General features: G+C 48.9%; 1 protein-coding gene across 1 annotated transcript in view; it reads left to right on the forward strand.

Moving 5' to 3' along the window:
- The first annotated feature begins 21,178 nt into the window (after positions 1-21,178).
- COL15A1 (collagen type XV alpha 1 chain) overlaps positions 21,179-27,897 on the forward strand; it is a 97,083-nt gene continuing 90,364 nt past the window's right edge. Inside the window, exon 1 of the mRNA XM_056117135.1 lies at positions 21,179-21,261. Coding sequence (XP_055973110.1) covers positions 21,180-21,261 — 82 coding nt within the window. The 5' untranslated portion in view covers position 21,179. The remainder of the gene's footprint in view (positions 21,262-27,897) is intronic.

The raw sequence follows: 27,897 nt of genomic DNA on the forward strand, positions 1-27,897 counted from the left end.
GGTTATTCCTAGCTCTGCAGTTGAAAATTATTCCTGGCAGTGCCAGGGATGGAACCCAGGTTGGCTGTATGCAAGGCAAATCCCCAACTTGCTGTACTATTGCTCTGGTCTGCTGAAGACAGCACTTCTGCATCCTGAATATTTCCTTGGGATATGAAACAGCTCCAGGGCTCTGGTGGGAGTGGGGGTGAATGCGAAAGGCATTCCCACATGGTAAAGTCATCCCATGACTTTACCTTGGGCATAGTTTCTGCTACTAACCCTGGCAGTGGGCATTGCCACCTTCACTCTAAAGTGGACACCAGGGACGGTCAGAGGGGTCAGGTGACCTGCTAATGGAGACAAAGCTGTAAGGTCAGCTCGTGTCCTTGTCTGCAAAAGAGGAAGAGTCCCTGTCACACCACCACTTATCCCTGGGGTCCTAGAGTAGCCTATTCCTCCGTGGGACATCCTGGGGCACTCAGCCTCCCATCCTCATCCCCGTCTCTGGCCTCAGTGTACCCCCAGGTTCTCAGTGGGGAAGAACAATTTGATGCTGATGCTTCCTGGTTCTGACTTTTCTTTTCTTTTTTCTTTTCTTTTCATGGATTCACCGTGAGGTACAGTAACAAAACTTTCATGATTGAGCTTTGATCATACAGTCATCAAACACCCATCCCTTTACCAGTGCACGTTTTCCACCACCAAAATCCCCAGTATCTCCTCCACCCCATTCCACACCTCCTCCTGCTTGTGTGGCAGACAATTTGCACAATATTATCTTTCTCTACTTTAGTTACCTTAGATATTTCGAGACCAGTCCCACCACCACTCATACCTGCTGAAAAGGCAATGCTAGACGATATCTTTTGTATTGTTTGTTTTGGATGCAGTATAATGTCGCACGACTGCGAGAGTGGCCTTGTGCTCTAGGAATTCTAAAATTTTATTAATTTGGGTCTGAAGAGATCGATGCAGCAAGTTGCTAGGGTCCGAGATTCGTTTGTGTGTCTCTGGATCTCGGGCTTAAGTAGACGGTGGCCAGATGTGGTATCATCTTGGAGTCCCATTGGGGCAGGGAGAAGGAGAAGGGCTGACTACTCCCTGGTCCCGTGAGTGCTGGTGTCTGCCACCACCGCCACTCGTACCTGGAACTTGTTTGCTGACTTCTAGAAAATGGCGGCCACCAGGGCTCCTAGAGGAGAGGTGGGAGGACGGCACCTGCCCCTGTCTGGAGCAGCCCAGCAGAAATAGCCTATAACAAAGTCCAGGGCCATCCCTGCAGCAAGTTGCTTGGGTCTGCGATTCATTTGTGTGTCCTGAGTCTTTTCTTTTAATGAAGAAAAATCTTTTGAGGAATAGGGATCACCCAAGCTACTTGCCCGGAGAGAAATAGGGTGTCCCCTAAACTCTTGGCCCCCAAAACTCAAAACCTTAACCTCTAGCCCCTGGACCTTTGCATCTGTGTGTGTTCAGTGGCCCACTTATTCTACCATAGTTGGGTGTCAGGAGGGAGAACACACAGGAGCTCTTGATGCCAGTGTAAGGCATTGGGAAATGCAGCCAGAGGCCCCGTGGTCAGGAGAAATTTATAACCTTGGACAAGGAACGGAATTACTGGGTTGTGTCCCAACCTCACCACTGCCTGATTTTGTGAACTTTAAGCTCTTGGGAAGACCATTACTTTAAGTGGGAAATAGAAGAGTGGGAGTAGGAGATGAGGAAAAAAGCTTCTATGTAAGTTGAGGTACCATGGCTACAATAGTGCTGATGCTTAGGTTTTGGGTGCACAAACTTTTTGCTCCTCCACCATCTCTTTCATTATGACTCTTCTAGTTTACCTCATCCTCCTCCATCCCCCGCCTCTCCCCACCCTGCCTGGTAACTTCAAGTCCATGGGTTGGGTGTCATCAGGTATTGTCTATTCACTTGCTTGGTTTCTTTATATACCACTTATGAATGAAATCAGCAGCATGGTCCTTCTCCCTCTGATTTATTTCACTTAACACAATTCCCTCTAACTCAATCCAAGTTGCAGCAGGAGTTGATTTCTTCTTACATCTTCATAGTATTTTATTTTGTATCTCTACCACAGCGTCTTTATCTACTCATCTGCCATTTGACATTTGGGTTTTTCTCATGATCCTGGTGTTGTACTTAGCACTGCAGTAAACACAGGCACATGTGTATCTTTCCAAATTAATGTTTATAAGTTCTTGGGATAGATACCGAAGATTGGAATCTCTGGGTCATACAAAAGTTTTAGCTTTCATTTTTCAAGCTGTCTCTCTAGCATTTTCCACAGAGGCTTGCATTCCCACCAGCAATGGATGAGGGTGGACCTCTCTCTGTGTCCCTACCAACACTGGCTCTTTCTGTCTTTTTGATGTATGACATTCTCACTGGTGGGAGATGCTATCTTATTGTTGTTTTGATTTGCATTTTCTTGGTAACAAATAGTGATCAACACTTTTTAATGTGTCTATAGGCTATCATAGGTTCTCTTTGACCAGGGTTTTGTTGTCTAATTTTCAGGTTCTATGGGGTTTGTGGTCTTCCCAAAGCATCTTCGTTCAGGGTGCCCTGTCCCCTCTCTGATTCGATGATTGGAGCACTGAAGATCTGGGTTCTATGTTTAGGGATACTTGGCCAACAAGCCTGAGTAATGCTTCAATGCTGAGGCCCACCAGGGCAACCCTGAAGGGTGGGGTGTGGTTGGGCTTGTGGTGCTCGGGATAGAACTCTGGTCAGGGCAATTGCCTTGCACACAACAGACCCAGAATTCATCCCAGGAACCCCATATGGTCCCTTGAGTCTCACTGAGTACAGAAATAATCACTGAGTGCAAAGTCAGGAGTAAGTCCTACGTACCATTGGGTGTGGAACCCCATCCCCCCCCCAAAAAAAGGAGTTAGAAAGAAAGTAGAAAGAAACATCAGTTGTAGAGATTAGGGTAAAATGTGACATTACCTATTTAATTAACCAAATGATTAAGTGTATTTTAAAAATTTTGACTTTTTTGATGACACCTGGCAATGCTCAGGGGTTACTCCTGGCTCTGCACTCAGGAATGACTCCTGCCAGTGCTTGGAGGACCATATGGGATGCTGGTGTTGGAACTCAGGTTGGCCACTTGCAAGGCAAACACACTACATACTGTATTGTCACTCCGGCTCTAAGTGTATTTTGAGTGTTTCCTTTTTTCATTAAATAAATGAAAACATTTGCAAAAAAGAAAAGTAAAACATCATTGTGTTCAAGAAACAAAAATTACCAACTATATTATTGCAAAAATTATTCAGGGGTTTAAGCTTTCCTTATTTCTGTGTTTCCACATTGCTGTGGTTCCTCTTACTAAGGGCTTCTTGCCAGGGAGCATTGAAATAGCCTCTAGAAGGGACCGAAGAAATTGTACAAAGGTTAAAGCACTTCTTTACCATGCAGCTGCTGCCACTACCCTTGTTCAAATCCTGGCACCACTGTGGTCCCCCAAGCATAGTCATACGAGGGCTCTGAGCACTGTGGGTCTGGCACCCCTACAAAGCAAACAATGCCCAGTATATTGCTACATTGTTATTTTTTTTTGATGCATGGGCAGAGCCTGGCAAGCTCCCTGTGGTATATTTGATATGCCAAAACCAGTAACTGTAACAGGTCTCATTCGCCTGACCCTGAAATTCTCAAATCACTGGGAAAGACGAGTAAGGAGAGGCTGCTAAAATAGATGCTGGGACAAATAGAGACGTTACTGGCGCCTGCTCGAGGGACTTGATGAGCCACGGGAGGAGAGTGATACAGTGATTTTTTTTGAAGAGGGATGTTTGGGCCACATCCAGCCAAGGTGTGCTCAGGTGGGACCACGTGGATTGAACCCAGGTTGGCTGCACGCAAGGCAAGTGCCATCTACCTGTACTATCTCTCTGGCCTCTCTATAATTTTAAATGATATATGCAGTGCTCAGTATGCTATGATTTGTTGGATAAGGGTATTAGATTTAGAAAACAATCCTCATTTTCTCACTCCACTGCTCAGGGCAGTAAGAGTCCTGGGAGAATTGGAGGCGGGCCCTGGAGATGGCATAGTGGTCAGGGATCTCTGATCAGAGTTTCATCCTCAGCACCATATGTCCACTAAACCCTGCTAGGGTTGCCGTGGTGAGTCTCACTTCTGAGTTGCTCAGACAGGTTGGCCAAGCATCTGTCTCCTTTTACAAAGACATGGACCAAAACTTTTTTGTTTGGTTTTGTTTTTCTACAACCAGTGGTGCTCAGAGCTTACTCCTAGCTCTGCGTTCAGAACTTGAGGGCTCAGGGGAACCATATGTAGCGCTGTGGATTGACATGTGCAAGGCAATGCTTCAATCCTTGTACTACCTCGCCAGCCTAAAGCAAACTTTTAAGTAGAGACATAATAACATTAGAGAAATGGAAAGAAATCAAGGGGGAAAAGTCTGTGAGCCTTCCCTTTTGACATAGGAACAATAAACTTTTATGTTCCTTCCTGTTTTCTTAGGGACTACTCCTGGCTCTGTGCTCCTGGAAGATGTGATGCCAGGGATGGAACCAGGGTTAGCCACACGCATGGCAAGTGCCTAATCCTGATCTTATCTCTCTGGCTCCTGTTTCCTTCCTGCTTTTACAAATCATGTGCATTTTAAGATTTTCTAAGACTTCTTTTACCTAATATTTAGGTCCTGAGTGTCTATCAGCCTTCATCAATCCATAACCATCCTTTTTAATGACTATAGAATTTTTCTTCAAAGCTTTATGCCATAATTTATTTACCCACTCTCCCTCTCCATTTTTGAATATTTGGGCTCCTTCCAATTTCTACTAAGCAACTCTTTGATGAGTATTTTCTGCATATGTTTTTTTCCATATTTCAGGGTATTTTCTTAGGCTAGTTTCCCAGAAAGGGATTATTGAGTCAAAGTGTATGAACATTTTTATGGCTTCAAAGTATCTTTTGAAGAAGGTAGGTGTTCCATTTCAGGAGGTTCACAAACATAAAAAGAGGAAATTTGGCTTCCAAAAATCCCTTGTAACACATTATATAAAAATGTGGGCAGAGCTGTTCTAAGTTTCTGTCATTAAAGCTTAACTTTTTAAATTAAAAAAAATATGAGACATTATTTTTTTCCTGAGTCTTTCTGAGATGTTGACCCTTCTGAGTTTTTTGGGGGGATGATGGTGGGGAGGGGTGGGAAATTCACAGAGCACAGCTCTGCAATTCCTATGATGAGAATCACCATCACTGTCTCCCTGGACTTCAGATCCACCGGCTGTCAGGAACTTCTGAAGTGGAGCCGCTCCTTGCTCCTTCACCAAGAGCCCCAAACGGGGGCTTCCCTCCCCTTTGGCTTCACAGCTGCCTGAGTCCCCATGGTCTGAGGTCTTCTTAGACACCATCTTGCCCAATGAAGATGCCAGTGGTGCCTTTGAGTCTTTCTTCCCCTTCTCCTTCTCCTTCTCCTTCTCCTTCTCCTTCTCCTTCTCCTTCTCCTTCTCCTCCTTTTCCTTCTTCCTCTCCTTCTCCTCCTTCTCCTTCTTCTTTTCTTTTACCCCAGTGATGCTCACGGGTTGCTCCTGGCTCTGCACTCAGGAATTACTCCTGGAGGGGCTCGGGGGACATATGGGATGCTGGGGATTGAACCTGGATCGACTGTGTGTGAGGCAAATGCCCTACCCACTGTGCTATTGCTCTGGCCCTGAGTCTTTCCTCTTAACCATAGACAAGAAGCAACAGGTGGGACTGGGATTCTGAACGACCAAGCCTGACTGACAGAGAGGGACCCACTCCAGAAGAGCTTCTCTTTGGCCTGGAGGCTTGATACGATGTAGGAGCAGCCATGGTGGGCAGGGATGGGGGGCAATTTCCTGGACTCCCCCAGCTCTTGGGCATTTGAAGGCCCATAATCCACTTATGACTTCTCACGTGAAGTTGAACAAGTACAGGGATCTTTTCAGGTACCACACCCCCACCCCGTGATAGCGAGGTAGGTGGCTGAAGTTCTGTGGAAAGTCTCAGTTCCTCATCTGGTTGGTAGCATGAATGGAATCAATAGAAGCAGAAGAGGGAGCTGGGAGACCCAGGTTCCGGTTCTTATGTGCTGACCTTGACTGTTGCATGCCCTCCTGAGCCTCAGTTTCTTCATCTCTAAAATGGTTATTGAGTCCTCCAGGGCTGTAGAGATCACCATAGAGAAGTGGTGTGGAAGCTTTAAAGACACATATATATATACACACACACACACACACACACACATATATATATATATATATGCAGGGTATAATCATCTTGTTTCTAAGATCAAATCTGCTTTGTCCGGCACAATCATTCTGCCAGGATTTGGGGGAAGGGAACAGGAAATCATAACTGACGTTTAGAATGGGAACCCTGCCCTAGAGGGATGGAACAGGGGTTCGATGCTGGGAATTGAACCTGGGTCGGCTGCATGCAAGACAAACGCCCTACCTGCTGTACTATTGCTCCAGCCCCAACAGCCAACTGTCTTGCTTTGGGCATCTGGTTCTGGGGATCAAGTCGGACTGATGTTGCTCACCGGAAGTCCCTGGCGGTTCACTTCAGCCTGAAGTGAACCAGTGTGGGTGAGGAGACGGACAAATAAATTTGTACAGTGAATTCATTCCACATGTCCATCCACTGGAGCTGATTAAGAGTTCTGAAATGATCACACACCCCCGAATAGGGGCTGTGACCCATTTGTGGGGCAGAAAATCTTATGTGAAAGGTCCATCCTTTTAAAATTAAAATTGAACAAAGATCTTTTGTGTGTCGTTCTCTTCCCTCCGTTGTTATTATTATTGCGATGACCCAGGTCACACACATGCCTGGCTCTGGTGCTCCACATTTAGCCATGGTGCCTGCCGGGGTACTCAGAGTTTGGGTGCTTGAACTTCCTTTGATTGTGGTGCTCACTTGTGGAACTCTCGCCCCTGGACCTGGAACACAGAACTGTGCTTACTGGAGATTGGTGGGGCGGGGGAGAGGAGAGGAAGGTTGAAAGGGTGGAGGGGTAGAGGCACACAGGACTTTGGTGGTATGGCAACATACACTTTGAAGACGTGTGAATTTAAAGAGGTGTGAAATTATAAGCTTTACAGATATAGTCTTATAAACGAATGTTACAATGATAAAAGGTAAAGGTAAAGGCCCTCCCGTTGATCGTCAATTTGCTCGAGCGGGCCCAGTAATGTCTCCATTGGAGACTTTGTTGTTACTGTGTCTGACAATGATAAAATCATTTAAAAATTAATTTATACTTATTTAATTTTTGTTTTGGGGGCCTCATTTAGCAGTGCTCATGGATTATTCAGGGCTCCGTGCTCAAGAGTGACTTCTGGAGGTGCTTGGGAGACCACATTCAGTATTAGAGATGGAACCTGGGTCGGTTGTATGCCAGGCAAGTACTTTAACCCCTATAGTATCAACTAAACTAAAAATGTAATTAATTTTGCCCCAAATTAATTAAATTTGGAAAGAAGATGAAAGTCAGGTCTGAGACTTATAGGCTATCTTTACAAGATGGATGATACCAAGAATGAGGGAAGGGGGAACGAATGGATCAGGAAGAAAGAAGAAGAACAAGTAAGATGTCTCAAGTGCAAACAGTAAATCATACTTGTGGGACCTTCTTTAGAAAAGCTGCTCTGGGGGCCAGAGTCACAAGGGGTAAGGCATTTGCCTGGCATGTGACCAACCCTGGTTAGACAGAAAGGATGTTTTTATTAGGACACATCAACATGGTCTTTGCCAAATGAAATTACAATCCTGATCTGCGGAGATGGAAGCAATTTGTTTTCATAACACAAAGAGCGTGGTTCATGATCCCCGCCCCCCCCCCTTTTTTGATACTAACTGTTCTCTGTCAGAATGGAGTCCAAAGACCTGTCATCCTGATATGCTCAGGTGGTACTACGAGCTCCCTGGACCCAGGAAGGTGGGGATGACATGTGTTCGAGAAACCTCTTGGATACATGTGAGAGAGAAACTCTACCAAGCACCCTTCTCAGGGGGTTTTCATGCAACCCTACCAGGTGACTCTTGTATGAGGAAGAAAAATTCTAGGGAGACACAGAGTGATAAAGAGCATGAGGCAGGAAGGAGGAAGAGCTGTTTGGCATGACCAATCTCTCCGACTGGAAAACCACCTACTGACTGTCTTTCCAGGAGGGTGCGAGTGGGAGGAGGGAGAAAGGGCATCTTGGCTCTCCATTGACTGCACGTTGTTCACAGAATGCTCCGTCTCCCTATTCCGGGCAGCTCTCCTTGAGTGGATCACCCATTTCTGTGCTCAGCTTCCCTAGGGAGACTCGGTCAGGGAGAGGTGCTCTAGGAGAGCTGTGGACCAGGAGCTCAAATGGGGTGCCAGAGTAGTTATGGCTATTCCCACCAACTGGAAAAGGGACCTGAAGGCCTTCTCCACTAGCTTCTTTCAGTCATGGCTGAGCCCTTCCACAAAAGCAGCGCATCTGCCTCAGCACTGCTGGTCTGCGGTGCCTGAATATCCGGTCTGCTGTGCTTGTGGGAGCCAGTCAGGGTGAAGGAAGAAGAGCTGCAGGCAAGGGTCCAGACACCAACACGCACCTAAGAGGTGTCAGACACGTTGCTCTCCTTTTCCTCCTGATCCCTTTTGAGAAGATCAGAATTTCAAATTCATCTTTCTCAGGTGGAACCGAGGAACTGAGCAATTCTCCGTCTGTACTCCACCCCTCCCCCACCCCCTTGCATTTTCCAATATGCTGAGGTGCTCAACAGAAACAAGAGTCCTTCCTAGAGAGCCCTGTGGGTTTAAACTCTCCTTTGCTCTCAATTGACGACAAGGCAGCCCTCTTCCCTGAGTTTCCCTCAGTAAACTCTTTTCTCACTAGCCAGTTAAGTCTATTCAGCTTTTTCTGCCCATGAAGTCAGAGGAAGAGGCAAGCTCTGGGGGACAGGGGTGGGGTGGTTATTTCTATAAACTTTTCCTCCACAACTTTTTTGTTTTGTTTAGTGGGTCATATCAAGCAGTGCCCCTGGGATTACTCCCTGCTTTGTGCTTGGAGGAGAATGGGGTGCGAGGGGCCTGAACCCAGGCCTCTCGTTTGTGAATCGTTACCTCCAATCCCCAAAGCCTCGACACAACTTTGCAAGGAAAGGATTATCCCGAGTATACAGAAGAAGTTGAGCTTTAGAAAGACATCGACTGTATACTTGGATTTCCTTCCCAAACCAAAATCGTGGCTGCTTTGTGTGCCCATTCCAGCTGCTGAGACAGTCTGGAGAATGTCTGTGAAGACCCAGTCTTCTAGATTAGAGGAAAGTGAAACAGCCCCTTCAGTGAGCTGAGTCTTGGAAGCACTGAGACATAAGATCCCCATGTCTCCACATGCCAGATAGCACTGAGGCGTGGTAAACAATTTACTCAACTTGGGTAGCACAGAAAACTTCTTCTGGGCTATTTCTATAACTTCACATGAAATGGAAGGAAATGGCTTAAACCCTCAGAACACAGTCTGGCAGAAGGCACCGTTGCTTTGTTTGGTGTCTTGTCCCTTTTCCTCCCACACGCACAGATGGGGACCACCTGGTTTCCCCTTCGGCTCTCAGGCTAAAGCCCTTTCCTGTCTTCTATCAGTTTGAGGTCACAATCTCCACCTGCAAGCCCAAGTCCAAAATGAGGGTCCCCATTGCTGCCTTTTTTTTGGGGGGGTCACACCTGGCGATGCACATGCTCCTGGCTTTACATTCAGGAATTACTCCTGGAGGTGCCACGGAGGTGAGGCATATGGGATGCTGGGAATCAAACCTGGGTCAGCTGTGTGCAAGGCAAACACCCTATCTGCTGTACTGTCACTCCAGCCCCATTGCTTCTTAAGAGGGTCTGGCTTTCCAGGTGAACTTGGGACAAAAGTCATGATTACCACGCATTTCTTTCCAGGCATTTGTAGGTAAGAAATGCACTTTGGGGACCTTCCTCTGTAGATTCCAATGAATTTGATATTGTCAGACACCTATGTAAACCTGAGTAAATGTGAAATGTTCAGGGAAAAGGAGCTCATGGCTTTGAGCATATGTATCCCAGACCAGTAAATTGGACCCAATCAAACCTACCAATCAAATGCAACTGAGCAAGCAAGCAAGCTGGTTTCTGAAAAGGATTCAGCACGATCGACCATATCAACACGGTGACCAAGGTTTCATTGAGGTTTCTTGAGAGTTCACGATGCTGCTCTGTCTAACCTTCATTGATTTAAAGGCCTTTGATTCTGTTGAGACTGAAGCGGTCATCAAAGCCCTAGCCAAACAGGGTGTTCAAACTCAGTACATCAGGATCCTCCATGAGCTGTATTATGGATTCAACACCAGGATCTCACCATTCTACAAGGAAGTAATCATCTATGTCAAGAGAAAGGTTTGGCAGGGTGATAACATTTCACCGAAACTCTTCAGTGCTACCCTCGAGAACATCATGTGATGACTAGAATGGGAGATAGACAGTCAGGAACTACACCACCTCCGCTTTGCTGACAACATTGTTCTAATAACACCAAACATTAGTCAAGCGGCCCAAATGCTGGCTGACTTCGACTGTGAGTGTAGAAAGGTCGTACTGCAGCTGAATCTCACCAAGACAATGTTCATGAAAAACGAACTGGTCCCTGATGTTCCATTTGTTCTCAATGGAACAAACATCTCCAAATGCAGCAGCTACGTTACCTGAGTCAAGAATTCAACATGAGGAATGACTTGGTGCCAGAACTGTGCAGGAGGAAGAGAGCAGTGTGGAACGCCTTCAAGAGTGTCAAAGAAGGGTGCTGGAGTGATAGCACAGTGGGTAGGGCATTTGCCTTGCACGCGGCCGACCCGAGTTTGATTCCCAGCATCCCATATGGTCCCCCGAGCACCGCCAGAAGTAATTGCTGAGTGCAGAGCCAGGAGTAACCCCTGTGCATCACCAGGTGTGACCCAAAAAGCAAAAAAAAAAAAAAAAAAAAAAAAAAGAGTGTCAAAGAAGTTGTTAAGAGGACGAAGAACCTCCAGCTCCGGGCACATCTTTTCAACTCCACTGTTCTTCCTGCACTAACATATGCCTCAGAGACCTGGGCCCTACAAAAACAGGACAAGAACGCTATTCGGGTATCCCAAAGAGGAATTGAAAGAGCTATGCTTGGAGTATCACATTTCACTCAAGTAAGAGAATCCAGAGTTCCAACCTCCGTCCATGAGCAAGAATCAGGGATGCTGTCTCGTTTGCCAAGACATCAAAAATCATATGGGCCGGACATGTTATGTGATTTAGATTTTTTTTCTTTTTGGGTCACACCCCGAGATGCACAGGGGTTAATCCTGGCTCTGAACTCAGGAATTACTCCTGACAGTGCTCAGGGAACCATATGGGATGCTGGGAATCAAACCCGAGTCGGCCGCATGCTACTCTGCCCTACCTGCTGAGCTATCACTCCAGCCCCATTATGCTATTTAGAGATGACTGTTGGACTAGAGCTGTTACCAACTGGATTCCACCGAACGTCAAGAGGACCCGTGGCCACCTTCCTAAGAGATGGTCAGACTTCTTCGTCAAAATCCTGAACAAACAGTTTGAGACTCTGTATTCCTGGAGCAAGCAGATGCCATTGGGCTACACTAGCATATGAAAGGGACGAACAGAGATGTTACTGGCGCCCACTCGAGCAAATCAATGATCAACGGGATGACAAGTGATACAAGTGATCCCGGACCAGTAAATTGGAGCCAATCAAATCTACCAATCAAATGCAGCTGAGCCATATTCCTTCAGGTAACATGCCTAACTGGGGGGGCCCAGGTTTGTGGAATAATGTCTTCTTAGTTTTTATTTTTCCAGTGTAGACATATTGTTATTTGTATTATAAGCATGTCGAATATGTTCCTCTGCATCCTTCTGAAAACATAACTTCTGGGGGAGGGCGGGGCACAACTGGTGGTGCTCAGGGATCATTCCTGGAGGGGGATCAGAGAACAATATGTGGTTAGGGGACAGAGCTTGGGTCAGCCACATGCAAGGCTACCTGCTCTATTTTGACTCTAACCTTTTATTTATTATTATTATTTTTTTGCTTTTTGGGTCACACCTGGTGATGCGCAGGGGTTACTCCTGGCTCTGCACTCAGGAGTTACTCCTGGCGGCGCTCAGGGGACCATATGGGATGCTGGGAATCGAACCCAGGTCGGCCGCGTGCAAGGCAAACGCCCTACCCCGCTGTGCTATCTCTCCAGCCCTGACTCTGACCTTTTAATCTAGGGATTTAACAGGGATATGAGCACTGACTTGTCTTTTTTTCTTCCAAGAAAAGCCAGAGTACATTTACATGACTGTAGTGCTGTCCTCCCATTGTTCATCAATTTGCTGGAGCAGGCACCAGTAACGTCTCCATTGTGAGACATGTTACTGTGTTTGGCATATCGAATACGTCACGAATACATCACACCTCGCCAGGCTTTGCCATGCGGGCAAGATACTCTTGGTAGCTTGATGGGCTCCCTGAGAGGGGCGGAGAAATTGAACCGGGGTCGCTCAGTTCGGCTGCAAGCAAGGCAAACGCCTTACCGCTATGCTATAGCTCCAGCCCATGCAAAACATTTACATGACACCAAATGTAAATGACTTTCAGTCAGTGTTGGGGAATCACAGAGGGTGGTGGGGACTATGGCAAAATGAAGAACATTGCCTTTGCTGAGGACACCAGCAATCACCAATCACCGACATAAAGAACATAGACTCCGTATTGCCAGGTTTTCCAAAGCTTTCCAAAGAAGCCAGAAATGTGTGCTTTTCTGTAAAATCACCTAATCATCCAACTTTGTTAGCTAATTTAACTTGGTGAATGGCACCCGGGAGGCTCAACAAAACAGAGTGTGGTTACCCGTGGACAAGTGCAGCTTTTAACTGCAAAGCAGAATAATAGCACTATTATATAATCTCAGTGGCTCTCTCTAAAGCAACACAAAAATATGGTTCTAAGAAAGTCAATTCTATTCCCAGTTGAGGAGGTACAGTACAGTAGAAGCAAAGAAAAAAAAGAAATCACTACAGGCTTGAGATGGCCACTTCCCCCTGGGTAACGATTCAGAATAAAATCAGATGATGTCCAGCACGGAAGAGCTGCAAGATGGGGAGAATTCTTATTTCCCCAAGGGAGTGCGGGTGAAGGGAGGAGAAAGCCTGGTACTCACACTTCTGTGAGTGCCATTAGCAGGGTGGATTAGTTCCACATGTCTCAGCTCTACAGTCCTTTTGCCTTTTGATTCTTCGACCTCTTGAGGGTTGAGTCTGGGATCCAGACTCTCTTGCCGGTCACTCCCTATGCCCTTACATGGCCCCTGCTAAGCACCACCGCCACCAGCAACAGAAACTAATATCCTTCGTCTTGCACCCAACACTCTTCCTAGCTACTTTCCAAAACATGCAAGGTTTTGGAAAACCATGTAAAACCTTGCATCTTTCTAACAACCAGAGAAAGGGAGACCCTTTGTCATCTCTGTTTTGCCAGTTTGCTCCCTTTCAGTCAAGTGCATAAGTGAAAGGGACAAGATTCATCGCAGCCACAGCTCCTGTTCATATGCCTACCTTCTCTTGGCCTCTGGCTTGTGGCCCTGGGACTCTCTGTCGGGAATTCACCCCCTTTCAGGGGTATCTGACTCTATGAATTTGGCAACAAATTCTGAAGACCTTGGCCAGAGTCATCCCTGATGAGTCTCCCTCTTGGCTCTGGGACTTGTCAACCACACTGTGCTGGTGATTTCATAACTCATGTGCTTCCTCCAGGCCTTCGTTTCTCTGTCAGTGAAATGGGAAAAGGAGGGAAATGGTCAGATCAGGTTTCTCAGGGCGCTTGCCACGGAAAACGCTCTGGGATTCCAGAGTAGTTTGAGGAACTCCACTTCCCATGACCTTTACGGTTCTGTGCTCAGCCATCAAGCAGTCAGGAGCTCTGCTGCCTGGCCCTGCCAGTGCACCCCACATCCTGAACTTTGCTGCACTTCCCTGCAAGTGGTCCTGGCAGCTTGAGCTCTACTGCTCCTCCCTCCCAGTGCTCCCGAAACCCTGGGCTCTGGTGTTCCTCTCTGCTAGTGATCTCTGCAGCCTGAGCTCTGCTGCTCCTCCCTCCCAGTGCTCCCCCAACCCTGAGCTCTGGTGTTCCTCTCTGTTAGTGCTCCTCACAACCTGAGCTCTGCTGCTCCTCCCTGCTAGTGCTCCCGAAACCCTGGGCTCTGGTGTTTCTCCCTGCCAATGCTCCCCACAGCCTGAGCTCTACTGCTCCTCCCTGCTAGTGCTCCCCAAAGCCTGAGCTCTGCTGCTCCTCCCTGCTAGTGCTCCCGAAACCCTGGGCTCTGGTGTTCCTCCCTGCCAGTGCTCCCCTCAGCCTGAGCTCTGCTGCTCCTCCCTCCCAGTGCTCCCCCAACCCTGGGCTCTGGTGTTCCTCCCTGCCAGTGCTCCCCACAGCCTGAGCTCTGCTGCTCCTCCCTGCTAGTGATCCCGAAACCCTGGGCTCTGGTGTTCCTCCCTGCCAGTGCACCCCGCAGCCTGAGTTCTGCTGCTCCTCCCTGCTAGTGCTCCCCAAATGCTGGGCTCTGGTGTTCCTCCTTGCCAGTGCTCCCCGCAGCCTGAGCTCTACTGCTCCTCCCTGCTAGTGCTCCCCAAAGCCTGGGTTCTGGTGTTCCTCCCTGCCAGTGCTCCCCGCAGCCCACGCTCTGATGCTCCTTCATCCCAGTGCTCCCTAAAGCCTGAGCAGTAGCCCTCAAAGGGTGGCCCTCTCCTCTTTTCTTCCTTATTTCCTGCCCCTAAACTCTGCAGACCCTCACCATATTGAAGTGCTCCTGCCTTCCCCAGCCCATGCTGATTTCTTCCTCTCCTAAAGACCCTTTGCAGGAACCCCAGTCTCAGTCCCTCACATCTGGGCAACATGTCCCAGTGGCCAGGACAATGGCAGTGTGACAGATCCTGCTCAGAGACTCAGATGCTTCAGGTTCACGTTAGATCCATTACACAGATGAAGAGCAGGACAATCAGGCCCGGCCTCGCCCAACTTATATCCGCAGCCAGGTCGGAACTGATCTAGTATCCAGGCTCCTCCTGACCCCCTCCGCTGGGAGGGAGCATTAATTAACCCCGGGTCCTTTGTCTCTCAACAACTTTGCATTTGAGGGCAAAGGAGTTGTGCTGCATGAACAGGGGAGGTGAGGGGGCTGGTCAGACTGTGTGTTGCAGGGACAGCAGTGGGGCTGAGTGATGAAAAGCACAGGCACAGTGGGGGTTGGCATCTGTCTGCAACTGTCTGGCACTAGCCTCGTCACAGTCACAGTCCTCCCATTATTCATCGATTTGCTCGAGGGGTCCCAGTAACGTCTCCATTGTGAGACTTGTTGTTACTGTGTTTGGCATATTGAACATGCCACGGGTAGCTTGCTAGGCTTTGCCATGCTGGCGAGATACTCTCGGTAGCTTGCCGGGCTCTCCGAGAGGGGGGAAGGAATCGAACTCAGGTTGGCTATGTTGGCCGCTTACAAGGCAAACACCCTACCCGCTTTGCTTTTGCTCCAACCTTAGCACAACTTTTTTTAATTTTGGGGGGCTACACCAGGCAGTACTCAGGCTACACTCAGGACTTACTCCTTGCTCTGTGCTCAGGGGTCACTCCTAGTGGGCTCAGGGGACCATATGGGGTGCCAGGAATCAAATCCATGGTTGGCCACATCCAAAGCAAGTACCTTACTTGCTGTACTACCTCTCTGACCACTAGGCACAGTTAAAAGTTTTTTTTAATTCAATCACTGTGAGATAGATCCTTACAAAGATGCTTATGATTAGGTTTCAGTCACACAGTGTTCCAACACCCATCCCTCCACCAGTGTACGTTTCCTAGCACCAGTGTCCCCAGTTTCCTTCTCATCACCCCCACCCCATCCAAAACCTGCCTCTATGGCAGGCATTTTCTCTGTCTGTCTGTCTGTCTGTCTCTTTTTCTCTCTCTCCTTTTAGGCACTGGGGTTTGCAATACAGACACTGAAAGGTTATCAGCAACATCCCTTTACACTCAGCACATTTTTAAACTTTTGTCTCCTCACCTACGAAATGAGGGTCATTGCCATAACCCCCTTTCCAGAGCTGCCTTGGGGAGCAAATAAGCATTTGGCACAGAGTCTGAGACCTATTCATCTCTGTTAAGGTGAGCTCCCATCCTGTGCTCACTCCATCTGCTCTGCAGGCCTGACTCCAGTGGCTTTTGCACTTGGTGGCCAGTGACTCGACCTTGAGAAAGGCGGACATCGCATGAAAAGCGGGCTTGGACCATAGAGCCAGAGCCAGTGGTCTGCAGTGGATACTCTGGGATCTGGGGAGAGAGGCCCCCAGGGCTTGCTGGACTACAGACCTCACAGGGTGTCAGCCCCTCCTAAGGGTGCCCCCTCTCACCCAGGTCTTACCCTCCGGTGCTGCAGGTAATTGTCCCATAATAGACCACCAAGTGAGGGACTTGGCTGCCGCTCAGTCCTGGTTGGCTTGTCCTCCCTGTCCCTTCCCTGCACTGTGGATAGCTCTAGTGTGGACTGAGACTGGTTCCTGTCACACGATGTTTGGATTCAGATGTCCCCGTATAACAGTGTTTTTATTGATCTATTTAGGTGAGGTGTTTTTATTCATTTTGATGTAGGCAGGTAGATAGGGAAGGCCCCCTCTCAAGGCAATGGCAAAAGCCAACCCTGAAGAAAACAGGAAAAACAGGAATTAAGACTTGATAAGACCCTCACCTGTCTAGAGAACAGACCCAAAGAAGCTCCTGCAGGAACAAAAGGCCAGGAAAGGAATTTCAAAGAGGACCATCACCATTCCCAACCCCCCTGATAACCTCCTTAGCAACGGACTTTTACCTAAGAAGAAGCCCCACGTGGGGGCAGATTGGAGAAACCCTATAAAGGCCACCTTGAACAAAGGAGAGGCGTGGCATACTGCCCGAGCCCATGTGCTGCTTGTGCCCACACGGCTGAGCACATGTGTCACCCGCATCTCCCCTCTTAAGATGTGTACTTTCATGCTTTCGTGTCTAATGCTGGTACGTGTGTAGAGGCTCTCTCTGTTCTTGGAGGAGCCCGCGTTCTCTCTTGAGCTTGTCACACTCTTTCATTCTCTCCACTCACTCCCACTACCTCACTCTTTTCCCCTTCAATACTTCCAAATAAAATCTGTTTTACTTCACTGCTTTTCTACTCCTGAAATTCCTTTCTGCGAGCAAGACAAGAACTCAGTAACCCTGGGTCCCGGGAGGCAGAGGTGGTTGGGGAGAAAGTGACTATCTTTCTCCTCCCCACTTCACATAAGTCGCCCGTGGAGGCCACCGACATCAATTTGACCGCTGCCACACCCAGCAGAATGGTGGTCAGGGCTGATTCCTGGCTCTGCATTCAGGGATCTCTCCTGCAGGTGGTGGAGGTGTTCTGGGGACTGTGTAATCACACAAAAATAAAAGGGGCCGGTGGTCAGGCCGTTTCCCCACTCCAAGGAGGTCGATGGCGATGGTCAGGCGAAGGAAGGAAACGGGGGCCAGGCTGGTTGGTCTTAGCAGCAGTTCATTACATGGAAGAGATGTATGTCATGGAGGCCCCAGGATCTCTCAAGTACGTGCGCCTTTGTTCTCTCAGCTTCTGTCCTCAGCCCCATCTTCCCAGGTTCTCTGATGCACGTGTCCCCGCAGAGAGCCATGAAATCTCCCTTATATAGATCATAGTACCTCTAAAGGGCACAATATAGTGATGTCATCAAAAGGAGTTACAGAAAGAACACTGAGGCAAAACATACATTGTTTCTTTACATCAGCAGGCCAGTAATCCTGGCCTCACCTTTTTACAAGCTACAAACACTTGGATTAGCACAACAAAGACCTGTCTGCTAGAGCTTGGAATCTATATCTCCAAAATCAGCCAGTTTGGAGCCAGGCATCTACATCCCAAAGATCAGGCCTGCCTTAGCACCTGGGATCTGCATACCTAAGGCCAGCTAGGTTCCTGTGAGACAAGAGAAACTGCCTCAATATACTGAAATCATTTACTGAAGACAGTTTGAAGGGGAGAAAGTTCAGTCTCATCCAAGCTAGTCAGGACACACAGGAAAACTGCTTCTAGGACGTGTTTCTCCTCTCCTTGTCCAACCAACATATAAGCATACATAATATTAATCATTTTGTATGGACACAGTAAGAAATACCTTGAGCTTATAGAATTGCTCTCCCAGGGCCATCTCAATCTCAGACTGCAGTGCTCAGGCCAGGGAGCTTTCCTATTCCTAGCAGCAGGGTCCTAGTCTCATCGTTACTTTTGGATCATGACAGCATTTGCCTATGATCAAACTCTTAACTTATAGTTAAGAATCGTGGCACCTTGGCCTGGCCCATCACGATGCCAGGGTAGCACAAAACTTACCGGCTTGCCCCTGTTCCATCCAGTCCCATGTCGGGACCCGGCCCTTGGGGTGCTAGGAAGTGAGGGCAACTGAGGCTTAAGTTGAGAAGGCAGATGCCCAGGAGTGAATAATATTCTAAGCCAATCAATTCCTAAGTTACAAAGCATTTTAATTAATTGTCTTCCTGTATCTATACAAAAGGACATTGCATTAAAGTAAACTGCTCAAAAGACATAAGGAGAGGAGAAAGGCAATATTAACTTATAGTACAGCTTCAGTGTCTAAGAAGGATGAGACCTTACAGATTGGTTGGGGAAGAGAGCATAGAAGTGATTACAAACAAACAAAGTAATAGGAATGACTCGGGAGCACTGTGATGGGTGCAACCTGATAAACCTAAGCTCCATGTACTCCAACAGGGGACCATATGGGGAGCCAGAAAATCCAACCCAGGATTTTCAACTGTGAGGAGCAGGTCTAGATAGCCTTTTCAGATCCTCTTTACAGGAACCCACATTCCAAAATAAGTTGTTTTTCTGCCCCTGAGCAAGGAACTCGGATACAGGTGCCCCGAGTTGCAAGTCACGAGAAGGAAAGGGGGGATCAGACCAGATAACCTGATGTCTCTCACAAGACCCATGTCACAAGACCCAGGATTGCCCTAAAAACCAGGATGTTCCTAAGCACTGACACAAATGCTGATCTTTAAACTAATAGGCTAAGGAGTGATGTACTTTCAAATGGATTGGTCAGGAAAGTGTGGGTTGTTACAAGTCTATTGGCTATGAAATATGCGGGCTCTGCTTGTAACGGCGGATGAAGGCCTATATAAGATCCCCTTTGGAGAAGCTCAGGGTCTTGCCCAACCTGCTGGACCTGCGTGTCTGCATAGGAGGCTCGACCCTGGCTAGTCAATCTTACAATAAATCCTGCTTGCTGTTTTCAGTCTCTGGAGTCTCTTTGTCGTTAAAGGGAGATTTCAACCCACATCCTAACACAGCCATGTGCAAGGCAAGTCTCTTCCTCCCCTGCTCCCAGTACTATCTTTCAGGCCCCCCAGACCTGTTTAATCCAGCAGTGTTTATTAGCAAAATCTGACACTATTTGGTTTATTTTGATTTGGTTTTAAACCACACAGGACGGTGCTGGGATCCACTGCTGGGATCTACCACAGGCTCCTGATAGTATGCACCAGGACCAGAGGTGCCCAGAATTTCATCCCAACCTGGCCTGTGCTCCAAAACTTGTGTTCCAGCCCTTTGAGAATGGCAAGTTTTAAGGCACAGAATAAAACAAATACAAAGTCACTTTCCTCTTGGAGATTTCATTGCAGTGAGACATGACAGGCAAAGTCAAGGGAGAGAAACTTTGGCGTATTAGAGTCTTGGAACAATTTTATTGTGATTATCTCTACTGGCTGTCCTCGCCAGGGCCTCTTGGAGGGGAGCGGGTTGAGTTTCCCTCCCCACCCCGAGCAGAGCTCCGGCAGCTGAAGACCTCCAGAACCAGCCACAACCATGCTGAGACCACCCTCCACACGCATGAAGGTACTGGCAGAGGAACAAAGGCATGTTGGTCCTGGGGCTGAGATCTCCAAGCCTGCTCAGATTGGGGCTGAGCATCCTCCACCCAGATCCCCCATCTTCCAGTAGGCAGGGGTCACACCCACCAACTGGCCCCCTGGCGCCCTGTTATCCCATCAACAGCCAAGATCCAGAGACTATAAAACCCAGCTCCCCAAAGCAGGCGGCTGCATTTGTGGCCCCGCGCGACATCTTATTATCTCATTTTTACTTTGGACAAACTGGCAGGCTACCGAATGTAACCTGCCCACATGGCAGTCTGGCAAACTCCCCATGGCATACCCAATATGCCAAATACCAGTAACAATGATGGGTCTCATTCTCCTAACCCTGAAAGAGCCTTGAATATGGCACTTTTTTAAAAAATCAGGGCTAGGATGAAGGAGATGTTACTGGGACCTGCTCGAGGCAATCGATGAACTACAGGATGATCGGGATCGTGATCTTTACTGAGTTTACTTAGCATTGGTACCCCTGTCTCGGACACCCTGAATGGGCCACTCCTGGGGACTCTCTCCTGCTAGAGCCGAGCCTAGCCGCCAGGAACTCAGACCAGCTTGGTGTTCGTGAGACAGTGGCCCCACCTCTCTATGCTTCAGTTTCTTGGTCATCTGGGGGAAGGCACAGCGATTCCTCGGTCCCTAGAGAGAATTCCATTGGCCCAGGGGACCGGCGCGCAGACAGAGCATCCCGTTCATTCCCAGGCGGGTGCGCGATTCTTCGCAAAGGTTACATAAGGCCGCCGGGGTGGGAAGCGGCGCCCATTGAAGGGAAAGGGGCGTGGGGAGGCCGGGGGCGCGGCGGGGATCCCCAGGCCGGGAGTGCGCCGCCCCTGCTTCGAGTGGGGGGTGCGGCGCGCGGGGGAGCGCAGGGCGCGGCGGAGTCGAGTTTCAGAGCGCGGGTGAGTCAGGGCGCAGGCCGGGAAGGAGCCGGAGTCTACCCGCGCTGCGCTGCCCAGCGCCGCCTTTGTTCCCGCCGGAGCAGCGAGCCGCAGCCGAGGGCAACGTCCAAGCCCTCGGCGCCCTCGGCGGCTCGGAGCGCGCAGGGCTCTGCATCCCCGCGCCATGGCGCCCAGGTCGGGCCCCGCCACCCTGCGCCCCCGAGTCCCGCGCCCCGCGCCCCGCGCCCTGCGCTCTGCGCCCTCGGCTCATCTTCTCTCCCCTCTGGCCCCTTCTTGCAGGAACATGGGACCGTGCTGGCCACTGGCGCTGGTGCTCTCGGTGTCCGCGCTTTTCCCCGCTGCCGCCCGGAGCCGCGCCGGGACAGGTAAGGACCCGGCTGCCTCTCTGCGCTCCGCAGAAGTTGGTGGGTGCGCGCCGCGGGCGCGGTGGCGGTGCGCGCCTCATTCCTGGACATAAAAGGGAGTCGCGGCCGCTCCGTGCGCCCCCGCGCTCCTGCCCGCCGCTTATTCCCCGCCGTGCGCGGGGCTCCAGAGGAGATCGGAGCTCCGTCTGGGCCCCCAAAGTATCGGGGCTGGGTGCGAATTCTCCAACTCCGGGCGGAGAGGAATTTTGGGGCGCAAGGATAGCGCCCGCTCTCCGGTGGCCACCGCGCTCCGGTTGCGCGTGCTGACCCGCCCCTGGTAGGGAACAAGGCCGGTGCCGTCCCGCGCACAGGTGCGGAGACACCTGGTACCTTTGCTTCTAAGAAATAACGGGAAGGGAGCTGCCTCGTTTTTTGACGTAGTTCAGAACAGGGGAGGCGCCTCCATCCACCACGGGCCGCGCGCTGGCATGATGGAGGCGTCCTGGGCTGGGCGCACCAGGGTCTGTCCCTTCGGTTCTCTGGGCCTCCTTCTCCCCGCTAGGTCTCAGACTTTGAAAGATGAATTAGTGGGGCTGGGCGTTAAAATCGATCTTGGTTAGCGGTGCCGATCAACGAGGCTTCCGTGGCTCTTGGGTTAGGGGACCTTAGTTCAGGAATTCCACCTTTATCCGATTCAGTTTTCTCATCCCACAAAAAGGAGGGTGGGGGCGGAGAGATAGTCAATTATTCAGATTTCTTCTCTGCTATGAAGATTGAAAGAGAGATAGGAGATAATGTGCTTTCCACACCGTGGCACACACTGGGCACTAAAGAAGTGATGGGAATTCCAGCCGCAACCAGGCCAGTTGCTGCGTGGGAAACAGTGCTGGCGCTGTCACAGAAGGGATCGCAGAGGAAGACAAGACTCGGACGGGGCTAGCCCCGAGCTCTGCCCTCTCCCCCAGGGCAGATCTTCAGGATGACCCCCAGCAGGCATCCCAGCCCTGTGGGGTTTAGGAGAACAGTGCACAGCTGCAGTAGAATAATTGGCAGGGGAGAAGGGAAGGCCACCGGTGCCCCCACCACCACAGAAAGGAAATGGGGATTGGGTGGGTGCTTTGCTTTAACCCTCTGAGCCCCAGAGGAAGCCTGGGACAGCCCACACCATTGTCTCCTTGGGAACAGCTTGACGACAGTTTTTCCTGCTCGGGTGCCCAGCCTGGCATTTCTCGCAGATCAAAGGGCAGCTGGAGCATAGTTTTGGCTTCTCAGCTCTATGATCCACGTTGGAACATTGCAGTTTGGCTGTGATACAGGGAACTGCCAACTGGCGGCAGAGGGCAGCTTTGAGTCCTGTCTTTGGGGATCAGCGCTGCAACCCTCCCCTTCTCTCCCCAAGGAAGAGGGATCAGGGAAAGGAGTGCGGCTGCTTCTCTCTCCTCCTGTGGTCCCAGGCACTGCTTATCTATCAGGAATACCACTTCTCATCCTTAATGTAAAAATGGGAGGCCCTAGAAGGAGCCAGAAGGGCCATTGGGCGCTGTTGGCGGATCCGTGATTCCTGAGAATCTTCCCAGACATGTGAATTATCCTCCCTGTTAACCCAGATTTGAACGTGCCTTAATAATGCTCAGGCAAGCTGCTTCGTGTGAGCCATCAGAGAAATGGGCATGTTTCTACCCCCTTTATTCAATTCTCACCAACATTACTCCAGGAAGTTGGCACTTGGGCTTTTAGGATCTCTCTACTTCTGGTGGGGAAACTGAGGTCAATTCTCAAGGCTTCTCAGCTCCTGAGTCTTTCTGTCCTATCTTTGTCACTGGGACTCATGTTCCCCCTCCTGCATTGATCTGGAAGCCCTTAATGGGTCGGGGATGATCTAGCTAAGTCAGTTGAACTAACTACCCTCCGCTTTAGGTACTAAGGAGTCTGAGGTGTGTGTGTGTGTGTGTGTGTGTGTGTGTGTGTGTGTGTGTGTGTAGGGAGAGAGTGGTGTCACCAGTAATTTGTTCCTGATAATAAAGCGCAGATACATTGAACTCAGTCACTGTACCCCAGGAAGCGCCTTCCCACTGAGCTCCCTGGTACTCCTTGGGAACTCTAGGGGTAATCATTGTTGGGGATTTCTTTTGCCCAGCTCTCTCTGGGGATCAATCCCAAGGTCTCCAAATTTGAAGCATGTGCTCCAATTAGAACCACATTCCTGGCCTCCTCACCTTGATTAGTGAAGCTGAGGGGGCCTGGGGAGCCTTCCTGGTGAGTGTTGGCTAACCAGATCAATATGAGGGCCTGTGCTTTGATGCTGCCTGGGTCTTGCTGTGCTAGAGTAGGGGTAGGGGTTCCCTGGGGCAGTGCTGGGGGCCTCTGGGCCACACCCAGTTGTGCTCAGAGGTTCTCAGGGTTGTGCCTTGTGATGTTTATGTTTGGATTCTAAATGATGCTGGGAATTGAACCAGGGGCAGCAACTCAGGGGCTGCAGAGACAACACAGGTGTTAAGGGACTTGGCTTGCATGTGGTTGACCCTGGTTCCTCCCCCGTAACCTCATACTGTCCACTGAGCACTGCCAAGAGTGGCCCTTGAGTATCACTGGATGTGGCCTCCAGCTGGCCAAACAGTAAAAATATGGGGCCAGAGTGATAAAAGGTAAAAGGTAAAGGCCCTCCCGTTGATCGTCGATTTGCTCGAGTGGGCCCAGTAACATCTCCATTGGAGACTTTGTTGTTACTGTGTCTGGCATATCGAATACTCTCGGTAGCTTGCCGGGCTCTCCGAGAGGGGCGGAGGAATCGAACTCGGGTCGGCCATGTTGGCCGCGTGTAAGGCGAACGCCCTACCCGCTGTGCTATCGCTCCAGCCCAAATATATATTTATTTTTGTACATAAAGGTAAAGGTAAAGGTAAAGGCCCTCCCGTTGATCGTCGATTTGCTCGAGCGGGCCCAGTAACGTCTCCATTGGAGACTTTGTTGTTACTGTGTTTGGCATATCGGATACTCTCGGTAGCTTGCTGGGCTCTCCGAGAGGGGCGGAGGAATCGAACTCGGGTCGGCCATGTTGGCCGCGTGTAAGGCGAACGCCCTACCCGCTGTGCTATCGCTCCAGCCCAAATATATATTTATTTTTGTACATAAAGGTAAAGGTAAAGGTAAAGGCCCTCCCGTTGATCGTCGATTTGCTCGAGCGGGCCCAGTAACGTCTCCATTGGAGACTTTGTTGTTACTGTGTCTGGCATATCGGATACTCTCGGTAGCTTGCTGGGCTCTCCGAGAGGGGCGGAGGAATCAAACTTGGGTCGGCCATGTTGGCTGCATGCAAGGCAGACACCCTACCCGCTGTGCTATCACTCCAGCCCAGGGACCAGAGTGATAGTACAGCATTTTGCATCCTTTTCCATATCCAAGTTCAATCCCCTTTACTCTATATGGTCCCCTGAGCACCCCCAGGAATGAACCCTGGGTGCAGAGCCAGGAGTAAAACCAGAGCACCTCCCTTTGGGTATGGCCCAAACAAACAAACAAAAAAGTAAAAATACATACCTCTCCTGTTTCCCTAAATTCTATAGTTGTATTGGACTTGATTTTGAATTTTATGCATGCTGGTTCTATTCTTTGGTGTCTGACTTTAAATAAATGTTGCTTCAGAGATTTGTTTTTGCTGTTGCATATGGCTATAGTTAATTTATCTTTGTTGCTGTGTAATATTCTAAAGTTTAAATACCCAATTTGTTATTTCTCTGTCTTTGACAATATCTGATTCATTTCTATTGAACATTCTGTGTCTTGCATGTATGTACTTCGACCCAATATCCTGAGTGCCCATTTATTCTCCCACCAGCAGCATACGAGCATTCCGACTTTTCTGCATCCTTGTCCACACCTGTTATTTTCTATTTTTCATAGCTACTTTCTCTGGTTTTTTTTATTTAAATGTGTGGGGTTGCAGGAGGCAAGTCCTCCCCCTGAGCTGTTTTTATGACTGTGCCCTGCTCCCCAGCCACCAGCCAGGGGGAAAAGCCCCTTTTCCCTCGCATCCTCACTAGCACTTGGTCTTGTCACAGGGCTGAGCTCCAGCTCTGTAATGGGTGTGTATTACAGTCCCTCTGCACTCGTTTATATTTTCCCATTAGCTGATCATCTTTTCTCATTTATCTGACATCAGACATCTCATTTATCAGACATTAGCTTTTCTTTTTATTAACATGCAACTTGTGTACCACAATATAAGCTCTTTTTATGTGCAGGGTTGTAGGCATTTGGATGTTGATAAAATTGTGCCTTGATGACGTGCTTAGCTCCCAAACACCTTCACTGCTCGGAGGAAAGACTTCTTCGCCTTAAACAGTTGCTCTCTGGTCCTCTCTTCCACATCCCATCATCCTGCCCTCCACTTAGCAGCTGTCTCTGTGCTTGGACCTTGGCCGGACACTTCATCTTAAGGGAATCACATTGTAATGTAAGACCGCTAGTGCCTGGCTTCTTTTGCAGAGCAGACATCGCCCCTCTGTGGGGAAGCCTGCCCCCGCACATCATTTCTTTTCATAACTGAATAATATCCTGTTGCATGGATATACCACAGATTGTTTCTCTATGTTCTGTGACTGAGAAACATTGGGGTTGTTTCCACATTTTGATGATTATGAATAGTGCTACTGTGCATGTTGGTGGACAAGGGCTAGACTGAGTTCTCATTTCCACTTAGTTTGGGTGTCTACCCTGACATGGAAATGCTGGGTCATATGGTAATTCCATGCTTAGGTTTTTGAGGAACACCCTAAATATTTTTTCTCAGTAACTGCCCCTTTTATATTCCTACTAGCAGCGCAGAAACATCCTGATTTTTCTGCATCCTTGTCCACAACTGTTATTTTCTATTTTTAACAGCCATTATCTTTTTTTAATTTAAAAAGTTAGTGGGGTTTTTTTTGAAAAGAAAATTACATTCTGTTGCTTTTGATCTTACCTCAAACCCATGTCTTTAGAAGTCAAGACAGTGAGTTTTATCACAGCAACCTGAAGTATCTGTCCACATACCTCATCGCTAATAGAACAATTACATGTTCACGTGACAATGTGCCAAAAGAACCTTCAATAAAATCAATATCCACTTTGGGTGCAAACTTAGCATTTTTGGAAAAAACTCATCACCTTCAATCTGATAAAAAAGTAACTTTGAAAACAAAATCAGCTAGTATCAGAAAAACAGTATTCACTGCAATCATTTAAGAAAAAGAAGGGGCTGAACAATAGCACAGCGGGTAGGGCGTTTGCTTTGTGCCAGGTTGACCCAGGTTCAATCTCCAGCATCCCATATGGTTCCCCAAGCACTGCCAGGAGTAATTTCTGAGTGCAAAGTCAGGAACAACCCCTGTGCATTTCTGGGAGTGACCCAAAAAGAAAAAGAGGGCACCAAGGAAGAACTAAAATCACCATTGTTTACAAATATGAACCGTCAGTTTGATGGGTAGGAAGTGCTGTCTCTCTGTGGCTTGATTTGCGTTTCCCTAACAACTGATGACATGAAGCATCTTTCCACGTGCTTGTTGGCTGCTTATAGATCTTGGGAGAATTCTGAGCACTAAGCTGAGTGTGCTCAGGTTTTTCATGTCATTGTCTAACTCTTGCTCATGGACAGTTTGAAGTTGTCCTAAGAAAGAAGGAAGTAGGTACGAGTTCCACACAAAAACTTGCCTTCCGCTTTCTTTATGCCCTGGTCTATTGTGAGCGCTTGCCTTTTATGCACGTAAGAGGTGGTGATGAGCTTAAAGGCATGCAGGACTGTCATTTCTGTCTCACTGTGTTTTGACTTTGTTTAAAGTTGGGGTGTGTCCAAAAGGAGAGAGAGAAAACAAAAGGGAATGCCCTGCCACAGAGGTAGGGTGGGATAGGGTGGTGGGGGTGGGAGGGATACTGGGATTAGTGGTGGTGGAGAATGAGCACTGGTGGAGGGATGGGTACTTGATCATTGTATAACTGAAACCCAAGCACAAAAATTTCTAAGTCTACAACTGTACCTCATGGTGTTTCACTAATAAAAATTTTTTAAAAAAGAAAAGAAATCCTATTTTTAAAAAAAAGTTGGGGTGTGTCACATCTGACTTGCCTGCTTTACAGCAGAATGAATTCTGAACCCAACTGGCACACTATGGAACCCATCCCAGCTCTCCAAGCACATCTGGGCTTTTGCTACTTGTCTTCCTGTCTCTTTCAGGCTGAGTCCTACCTACCGGCTCCAGTGGCCTGGCCTCCAGGATGCCTTCCCAGATTTCTTCAGCTGAGCCTTCTCCTCCCTAAGCCCCTCACCACCCTTCATCTACCTTCCTGTGCACTCACCACCATTTTCTCATCTCTGCCAAAATGTTTATTTCTCTCTCTCTCTCTTCTCCTTAAGAGTCTGGGTCAGGCCTCTTTGACCCTGAGTTGGCTGCATGGACTTTGGCTATTTGGTCACTGGGTTGAGCACTGCTGCTTGGAACATCCCCAACAAAGGGCCTTTGTCTTGGTTGTTGGACTCTTTCCTTTCACTGCATCTCTCCAAGAGACCCACCCGTCCAAGTACATAGCTAGTTGGATAGTTGTGGTGACTTAAATGGAGGCACTGACTCATGTGGGCAATCTAGCTTAAGGGCTGTGCTGGGTTCTCATTGCACCCTGGTTGGA

The sequence above is a fragment of the Sorex fumeus genome, unplaced genomic scaffold (assembly GCF_029834395.1).
Source record: "Sorex fumeus unplaced genomic scaffold, SorFum_2.1 ptg000034l, whole genome shotgun sequence".
Lineage (NCBI taxonomy): Eukaryota > Metazoa > Chordata > Mammalia > Eulipotyphla > Soricidae > Sorex > Sorex fumeus.